The sequence below is a fragment of the Danio rerio genome, chromosome 17, assembly GCF_049306965.1.
Source record: "Danio rerio strain Tuebingen ecotype United States chromosome 17, GRCz12tu, whole genome shotgun sequence".
NCBI classification, from domain to species: domain Eukaryota; kingdom Metazoa; phylum Chordata; class Actinopteri; order Cypriniformes; family Danionidae; genus Danio; species Danio rerio.
Window position 1 is genome coordinate 26,042,211 of NC_133192.1, and position 10,036 is coordinate 26,052,246.

The following is a 10,036-nucleotide window of genomic DNA, read 5'->3' on the forward strand; positions in this document are numbered from 1 at the left end:
GGTTAGTTCCACTTGTCGCCAAAGTAGGTGAAACACACACATACACACACGAATGAATGTCAAAAAAAATTAGAGTTAGTTGTACCATCATTAGTTCAATTTCGTTATTAGGTGCGATTGCATCCATATCAGAAGTGAACCGTACCAGATTTTGCCTGAATCGTACCCCAGACCATCTCTTTTCAGGTGCCTTTAATGGGTGTGCACCCGAGTTCAGTGTTCACACTAGTTAAACGTACCGTACTCTGACATCAAACAAACCAGAGTGTGGACCAAATGTGCTAGTGTGAAAGCACCCATATTAAATTATTTTTAAATAACTAATTTCTGTTGTCTTTGCCATTATGACAGTATATAATATTTCACTAGTTATTTTACAAGACTTTTTTCAGCTTAAAGTGCAATTTAAAAGGCTTGACTAGGTCAATTTGGTTAACTAGGCAATTCATTGGGCAACAGTAATTTGTTCTGTAGCCAAGCAAAAAAGCAAAAATTTTAAAGGGGGATACACGTATTGACCTTAGCAGTTTTTAAACTAAATAGAAACAAAACTTTCTCTAGAAGATTAAAAAAAGTTACAAAAATTGTGAAATTTTTCTTTGCTGTTAAACTTTACTTAAATATCAGCAAAAGAATTAATTCTTCACATATACTGTATAGCCACTTGATATAAACATTATAATCACAAATTGCAAAAAAGTAGTGCAATTCTTAGCATGAATACAGTTTAACATGAATTGTTTGTGTATGTATGTAGTGCGAAACCCGTACACAGGTCACAAGTACCTCTGTGGAGCTTTCCAGTCCAGTGTAATGCTATTTGAATGGGTGGAAGCCATGCAGCGCTTCATGCTCATAAAGGTAAGTGAAGAAACTAATGAAGAAATGACATGAAACGTCTGTAAGGCTTGAAGCTTACGCTGCTATTCTGAACCAATAATTGAAAACAGAAAGCAGTTGAAGAATGGCGTGTTTAAATCAATTACTTATTTGACTCTATTGTAATCCATTAAAGTTGTTATCATTGATAAAGAGAAAGAATCTCAACGTCTTAAAGCAGGCAGTGTTGTTTATTAAGTTAGATGTTTAAATATACAGACAGTAGAACAAAACAAACTAACATACTGGATAGAGGAACATAGCTGTAACTATGCATCAAAGTCTATAACGCTGTGTATTTGTGTCTGTCCAGAGTATAGAGCTCACCCTGCCGTGTCCATTAGAAGTGTTTGAGATGTTGGTGGTTCCTGAACAGCATTATCCTGTGGTTTGTGTGGCGGTCAGTAAAGGAAGTCACCCTGATCAGGTGGTCACTTTTGGCACTGTCGATCCCAATGCTGGCAACCCGACGTTCACGGAACCCGGTCAGTGTCACAGAGACTCATTTGTTTGGATCCCTAAAAAAATATAGCTTTCCTCTTAGGTTTTGTTTGAAAGTGTTGTGTCATGTGATTTCAGAAACTCCTCAGACGTGTGTCATTCATGTGACTCAGCTGGAGAGAGACACTGTGCTCGTCTGCCTTGATCGTAAGTAATTGTGCAAATTTATTGTCATGATAATATAAAATGTAACCTTAATGACAGAAAATGTCATTCAGTATAATAATAGACATGTTACACATAAATAATACATATTTATTTACAGTTGAGGACAACTTTTGCTAGCCATCCTGTGAAATAGTAATTATTTTTAGAGTTTTTCTTTTTCTATTTTTCTGCTGTCTTATTTTTTTTTAGTCTGGCCAGAATAATTTAAGTGTAAAAACGGAAAAATCTTGGACTTTTAGCTTGTATCACCTTGTTTTGTATTTGTTTTCCGTGTTTCTGTGTACATCATCTTTGCTGCCATGTCCAGTTTTTATCTTTGTTGTTATATTATTTTTATTAAAACAATTAAAGTGAAATGCTTTAAAATGTGCATTTTAACTATAAATGTGCTTGTTTGACGTAATCTCTACCGAAACACGAAGAGAGGGTGGGGCATAGTGTAGCTCCTCCCCTTTTTATAAAACAGCCAATAACATTTTGTTTTATCACCTCTCTGCCAGTGAGAGTCGTTGAGCTCAAGCGCATTAAATGTGCAGCATCTAAAGGGGGAGGAGCATGTCAAATACTAGAGAGCATTTGATTGGTCATGATTTGATGAGAAACATATGAGGTGATGTGAAAAAGCCATTAATACATTCAGGCAGAAGTGACAAACTAAAAGCCTTAGATGTTATATCAGTCTTATATCTTCTAAATGCCAATTGTGTCACTGTTTTGGAGCACACTAGTGTATAAATATCCTTAAAACTAATAATACTGATAATAACATCCAAAAAACATTATTTTCATTTCATTGGACCTTTAAAGCTTTTATTGTTTTTGAGTTGACTCAATGTCCCTGATATCCTTTATCCAGCAGCAGCTTTATCCACTCACAGTGTGTTTCTGTATTTTGCAGGATGTATAAAGTTGGTAAATTTACAAGGCAGATTAAAATCCAACAAGAAGTTGTCAACGGAACTCACTTTTAACTTCCAGATTGAGGCAATAGGTAAGGATTAAACTAATGTAAAATATTGTCTGTGGAATTAATCGTTTGCTTTAAATGATAATTATATATGTCCTTTTCAAGTGTGTCTGCAGGACAGTGTTTTGGCGTTCTGGAAGCATGGAATGCAGGGAAGAAGCTTTAAAAACAGTGAGGTATGTCATGTAGTTCTGTAGTTCTTAGTTTCTTAAGTAGATTTCTACTTTAAGTCTATTTTCTTCCAAACTAAATGTTTTTGCTTTTGTTTTGTACAACACAGTACATTTTAATTAAAGCAAAGCAAAAATCCTATCATAGCTACATGCTAATTCATACTGGAAACATGGTGATACACTTATTTCACATGGCCGCCATTCCAAAAAACGAAAGCGAGACTGCGGTGAGAAGAAACCCGAAGGTATAGGATCAGCACTATAAACATTGCAACAACATGCTGTGGACTACAAACCTCCAGCTGTTGCTGTCATTTCAAAGTGCAGATATGATGTAAATATCACTTTAATATCATTCAGTTAACTTTCATTTAAACTATTTAAAGCATATTAATTATCAAACAAACTGACAATAATATGCTTAAGTTCATAGCACCAGGTAAACACCGTGGGGAGGCTTCCCTGTATAAAACAATGCAGTCCTTGTAGCAGACCCATCTGGTGAAGAGCATGTTCTTCTGATTTGCCATTGTATTCACCAGTGCTCAACAGAAATGACTGTGATTGGCCGTGAAAGTCATAGGTTTACCGCTCTTCACCAAATGCAAACACAGATACACAGACACTGGAGCGTTTTAAAGCTGCGAAGATCAGTCAATTCATCAGCAGATCACTCGTCTGTGTTTGCACTCAATAAGCATCGGTTAACTGATGACCTTCACCGCCAATCCCAGTCATTTCTGTTGAGAACTGGTCAATACTATGGCAAATTGGCAATGTTTAAGAACGCGCTTAACAGCGCCTTGACGTTTTTTTAAATGTCAGTACCGAGACCCTTCGCTAAGCCTCACCCTCCTTAATTACTGTTGCTATGCCTTTCAAGCTTTCGTGCCCGGCACGTTTATAACAATGTGTATGCGCGGGTGTCAGACATTGCCAGGGATATAATTAGTCATTTTTGGCAAACAGGTGTGATATCTGAGAAAGTCAGACAAAAAAGGACTGCAGTATGCATTACAGGAGTATATTCACTACATAATAAGCAACCGATTAGAGAATTATTCAATCAAAATTGAAGCTAGGTTAGGTCATTTAACAGCTTAGTTCATACACAGCAGAAGAGGTGAAGTTTACAAATAATCAAATAATAACTAATTAAACCGTGATTTCTCTATTTTTAGCCAAAAAGCCTGATAGATTAATTGTTGTGCAATGAAATATAGCATTACTAATCGATGAGGAAACATGCACGGACACTGCTTTTACATAATTCATTCATAGAAAGAACAGCCAGAAAGAAGAAATGTATGGATTTGTGTAAACAATGTACAGTACCTATTGCTGTCAGTATGTTTGTGTGCTCTTTATACAGTTTCTATTCTAATTTGCAGTTAAGTGGAATAAATAAATAAATAAATAAATTGAAATGCAAATCAAAGTACAAATAGCAGAAGTGAACAAATAGATTTTTCCTACCAGCAAATATTAATCCGACACCAAATATAAAAGCAGACACTAACCCGCTATAACATCATCACCAATGACTAAATCTCCAAAAGACAGATTAAAAATCAGTGAATTGTAGCTTTGACATAAACATGATGCTTATAAATTACTGAAAAACAGCTGCGGATGAAGTATATTGATCGCAAGTGTCCAGTTTGTGATCACATCTCAAATATAATTTCAAATATTTGTAGCTTGAAACAGATGGAAATATGATAGCTATTAGTATGACTACGATGGCGAGGGCTTAAACGGAGCAGTGCTCATAATATCGAGCAGACAAAAAAAGAAAAAGACAGCTGTGAAACATAACCTGCTTTGTATTTTTGTAGGAAACACAGTTTAGATCTTTTCACGGTAAGAGTTGTGTGAGTTATTGCCGTCTATAATTGTGTCAGGAATATGGAAACAAAACCAAACTTAACTAATTTAGCGCCCTCACAGAGCTTAATCCACACTGGCATTTCTCCTCTTGGGTTTTTGGTTTTGAAAAGGGAAAAAATTCCACCACCCCGTCCAAACTTTTAGGATACCGTGTGTCAGATTTGCACAATCCATATGCATACCGCTTTGGCTTGTTTCCCTTGCTCAAAAGCTTGACAGACCTCCTGCGCGTAGCTACGATTGCTAAGCCATGATTGGTGAGTGGCGGTTTTTGGGTGTGGCTTAGCGAAGGGTCAATTCAGTATTGTGACAAGTCTAATATAGTGAAAGAATCAGTTCATTTAACTTGAGTTTGATAAAGGGCATCTAAAACGTTGGGTTGGAAAAGAAAACATTAGCTAACTAGTGCCATTTACCTTAACTTCGGGTAACCTTCGGGTCACTCGGAAACCAGTGAAATGATAAATTTGTGTCACTTTTTCTTTGCTGATAAGATATACATCCAGACGCCGTTCCTGAATGACTCCAGGCGATACTTCCGGGTTTCTTCCCAGCGCAGCCTCACTTTCGCTTTTAAAATGGCAGCCACATGAAAGCAGTGTATCTTTTTCCACACTTTTTTAACTTTTTCTATCTATCCATACTTTTTCAAACTGTTTTATACTAAACAAATTACTTTCAACAGGCTTTTTCAAGCCACCATACCGTTCTACTTTAATATATCATGCACTCATGAATCACATAGGATCTTTTCAGTGCTGCTTTACATCATGGTCACGGTAAAAAAATTTGTCCTCCCCATGATTACACACACCTGTCACGCTCTTCTCGTCGGCCTACCTTACCTATATTGTTATTCATAAGCTCTCCGCCCAGTTGTCAAACACAGAATTACAATACAAAAAAATACAAAACGGCTCTTACACTGCTCTTGTTTTCTGCTTCAGATTACTCAGGAGATCTCAGATAACTCGAGAACCTACAGGCTGCTGGGAGCTGACAGGTAAGAGCTCATAAACACACTATGCAGCAGCAAAGCCACATTCAGCACGGCTCTTAACAAACATTCTCATCTTTCTCAGAGTGGTGGTGTTGGAAAGCAAGCCGACTGAAGACCCCACGGCTCAGAGTAATCTGTACATCCTCGCAGGTCATGAGAACAGCTACTGACAACACACTGCCTTAAACACACAATAAGTAATGCACGCTACAAAGGTCACGTTCCTGAGACTCACACACCTCATTTTCATTTATAAAGCTACTGAACACAACACTACAGAAAAAAGACAGCTGAAATTAAACACTACGGATGAATTTTAATAACAATATCTGTGGTTTGGTATGATACCAGCCCCTGGTACCTTGTATCGATGCTAAATCGATATTTCAGTTCAAGCAAACGTAGGTAGACCGTTTAATATGCGTGATAGATTCGCATAGCATGTAGCGGTGATTAGCAAACCTAATCATTTATTTCAAATGCCAGTTACACAGTGATACATTTCTTTGTTTTTAAACTACAAATGCATTTCAATACACAAACATATTGCAAACTAAGCTAAACAGACACCTTAATACACCAACTATCAGATCTCATGATTAATGTGAGATAACTAATGTGAAAACACAGCAGTCTTGTACATCCGTTGTCTAAAAAGAAATCAAATAACCAAGAGTTTATATCTGGCATGGTTTACAGGTGATGTACCATCTTGGTAGCTTTGTGGCTTTCAGTACTGCAGTAAACAGCTTTATTTATGGGTGTCATGCTAATACAGTTCACACAGAACACATTCTTGCTTTTAAGGGTGTTCACACTTTGAAGGTTTGGTTAGATTAAAAGAAACTCCTGCTCTGTTAGTGCAGTTTCCTTGAATTATTGAAACACTCTAATCTGAACTTTGCTTCACACCAAACAAATGGACCAAGAACGTTGAAAAGGCAGATATTGGTCTTCTTCCAATCAAACTGTGGGCCGGTTAGACTGAAATATGAACACAGCACAGACCAAAGATATCTAAACAAACCATAAACAGAAATTATATCACAAGACGCAGCTATTAGAACTCAAGCAGACATTTTTTTGTTGTAGTCTTGATGTTGCCGACTACAGTTCAAAACTGTGTTGGACTTTCACTTGTTTGTGCAGAAAAGGTATTCCCAGCGCTATTTTGACTGCTTTACACACTTCATAAGAGTTCTGATAAATATACAATCATTTATATATATATATATATATATATATATATATATATATATATATATAGACTTTTTTGAAGGGTGTAAATAATAACAATGGTGCCAGTGCATTTCCTGTTTTACATTTTTATGGGAGAGCAGGTACACTTGAGATCATTTTGGAAGGACACTTTCTATCCAAGACTAAAAAGGGCATGTGCACTGCACAGGTTTAGCCCTATGTGTGCACGTGCCTGCTGAGAAAGAAGTCTTGAGATTGTGCACAAGAATGTAAACTTACTCTTTTATATAGACTGCTTGCTAGGGGTGTAACGGATCACGGTTGATCCGTGATTCGTGCGGATCTCAACCCAAGGTTCGGAACACATGTGGTCAGCAGATTAATATATATTTTTTACTGGTAGATTAATCCTTTACTGTAAAATATAAATTAAATACCGGGCTTAATTTGTGCCAAAACACGCTAGGTCTAGATCCGGCACCTCTGACATCTGATCTGGCACCTCATTTTACCAATCCCCCTCCTCAAGCACCCTCCTCCCTTGTCCGGTGTTCACTTTCACTTTCTTCTGCGACTCCCCAATCCTATTGGCGACAGCCCCCGCCATTCACTTTCGTCCTTCGTCCGCGACAGCCCTCTGCCATCCAACGTCCCCCAATACCACCTGTACACCTTCCTGCCCACCGCTCTCTACTTTCGTGCACGACACCTCTCCATCCTCAGATAACATGCCGGATCTGTTACCCCGATCTGTTCCGGGACCTCGCGATTCACAAATTAAGCACTGATTTTATATAATAATAGAAATGTTTTCTGTCACTACTTGTTTAACCTGCATCAATGCATTCAGTGTAAGCTGCACGATTAACCATTAAAAGGTCCGGATCTCAACATCCACGCAACAATTATAAATGATGGTGATTTGTATATGTTTAGTAATCCTTCGAATCGCTGCATTCAAATCTAAAAATGCAAGAATCAAATTGTCTTTAATCTTTTGATAACAAGCAGGAAATGTGCATGGGCCAATATTCATGCACATGTTAAAGTATTGCTTGAGAGACAAGTGTTGGAAATTACACATTTTAAATTGGAGTCCCTTAATTTGATAATTAATGAAAAGTAAATTACATTTGTCTCCAAATGTTTTGCTACATAAGACCTTAATGTGTTGTTTTAATATGTCCAGTCAAATTCCAGTAGCCACTGACTGGCATTATATTAATCAGCAAAGACCATGGTTTCAGCTAAAAATCTTCTACATCTTAGATGGCTTGAGGGTGTAAAAATAATGACTTTTATGACTTTATACTTGGTGGCATACAAGTTTATGCAGCTGGCATCAGAAATAAATATACTGTTGTCTAGACCGAACAAACTTAAGAGATCCAAATTATCAGTGTGAACACACCCTAAATTGCTTATAATTGTTCATAAATCTAAAGGCTAGCTATTAAATACAAAAATGTGCTTTGTGTGAATTGTCCGTAAATCTAACCAGCTCGTTTGTTGTACTAATTCATGTGTTCATCTTCATTTCTCTCATTTGGTGACATTCAGTAAACCAGTTTTTATGTCCCTTTAGCTGCACATTTCCATATTAACAGCACAAAAACAGACAGTGGAGCTTAAGTGTTCGTATTGCTTTATAAATGTTAATAATCCAAACACACAGGGCACTTGAATGAACAAGAAAGTCGACACTTTTTTTTAGGCTTTTAACTTGAAAAAGGAACACTAGGGGGCGCCATCTTAGTCCTAAAAGATATGTTTTGTTAGCACAGCCAGTGAATTTAGCACTGTATTATGAAATCAATCCTTTTATACTGTAGAGTATAATCATTCATGTCCCCCAAAGCTAAGTAACTGTGGTCAGATGGTAATACCATATATATATCATGGTTCTGAATGGTTACTCTAGTCAAATACTGTGGTATATAAATGGTACTCTAAGGTGCTTTAAAGAATATAATGGTAGTAAATCCAAGATAATACCACACATAAGACTGTTTGTGTAACACAATACTGTAACAGCGTCATGTTTAGTTCGTCATCATGAGCCAATTAATGGAAATGGAGTGTTTTTTATATTTAATTTTGTATGCAAAAAAGTGTCATGTTTTAGTTCATTACCAAACACTGTTAGTGAACGTTTGCACAAATGCGTGTGCTTTTCTCAGCTTGTCGTATGTGTGTGTGATGTCAAGAGCATAACAGACAGAGAAATGCTATTTATTAGGCTCACAGAAAGCTAATAGAGATAACAAGAATGCAGTATGTGTAAATATGAAAGGGGGAAAAGAGCTTTTCTAGAATGTAGCTGTCTGTGACGCTTTCTAGCCTTTTCATCAGTTTGTACAATGTCATATCTGAATACTAACGGTTCCTTTTTGTTTCAAAATAGCCAAATCATGTTTTGTTAGCTGAATGCGCAAATTTAGCATGTCGTGTCTACCTCTAACATGCATTTTAAACTTTGCATAAGATCATGAGCTATTAGAAAGTAAGAAAAAACAGTACTTTAAGCAGAGGATCTCCCTATAACAGCGCTTTTAAAGCCGTGATCTAGATTTTTGTCAAGGGCCGTATGAAAGCGTCTGAGCCTAATTTCCAGTAATATTGCTCCGTTTGAGTCATAAATGTGATATGGGATGCTTTGAGTGCAACTACTCCACGTCCACTACAGCTGCATTCTCTTGTGTAATGTGATGCACATGTCTTGTATATAGTGTAAAATAATTTGAGTTTTACAGACTGTATAAAGCCAATATTTTGTTTCAAATGTGAAACTCTTTTATGAGATTTAACACATTAAACCAAGGTGGGGAAAAACAATCGAATGCATCTAAATGGTGTTATTTTGTCTAACACACACACACACACACACATACACACACACATTTATATATAAATATAGTGCTCAGCATATATAAGTACACCCCTCACAAATCTATCTTTTAAATTCATATTTTTAGTAGGAAGCTATAAAATATTATATTTGTGCATATACATTAGATTACTCAGTACTGAAGCCAATCTGGAGCTTATTTAGAAAATAACATGCGATAACAGTCCAAAAACTAACGCACCCAAATTTATATGTTGTAAAAAATATTAGATACAAATTTTAAATTGAGGAAAAATCAAGAGAAGCAAAAAAGGTGAAATTTTTGTTGAAATTGTAAGGTTGTAATTTATTTAGCAAAATTTTACTTGATTTTAATTGTATTATCTTTCAATTTCTATATATGTTTGGCG

General features: G+C 36.4%; 1 protein-coding gene across 4 annotated transcripts in view; it reads left to right on the forward strand.

Annotated features, from left to right (window-relative positions):
• Window positions 1-9,613, forward strand: part of map4k3b (mitogen-activated protein kinase kinase kinase kinase 3b) — a 34,908-nt gene extending 25,295 nt beyond the window's left edge. For all 4 annotated transcript variants that reach the window (XM_009293063.5, XM_009293065.5, XM_009293064.5 and 1 more), the window contains 7 exons: window positions 758-861; window positions 1,193-1,364; window positions 1,459-1,527; window positions 2,447-2,539; window positions 2,621-2,691; window positions 5,526-5,581; window positions 5,661-9,613. In XM_009293063.5, the coding sequence (XP_009291338.2) occupies window positions 758-861; window positions 1,193-1,364; window positions 1,459-1,527; window positions 2,447-2,539; window positions 2,621-2,691; window positions 5,526-5,581; window positions 5,661-5,748 (653 nt within the window). In that variant the 3' untranslated portion in view covers window positions 5,749-9,613. The remainder of the gene's footprint in view (window positions 1-757; window positions 862-1,192; window positions 1,365-1,458; window positions 1,528-2,446; window positions 2,540-2,620; window positions 2,692-5,525; window positions 5,582-5,660) is intronic.
• Window positions 9,614-10,036: the final 423 nt, after the last annotated feature.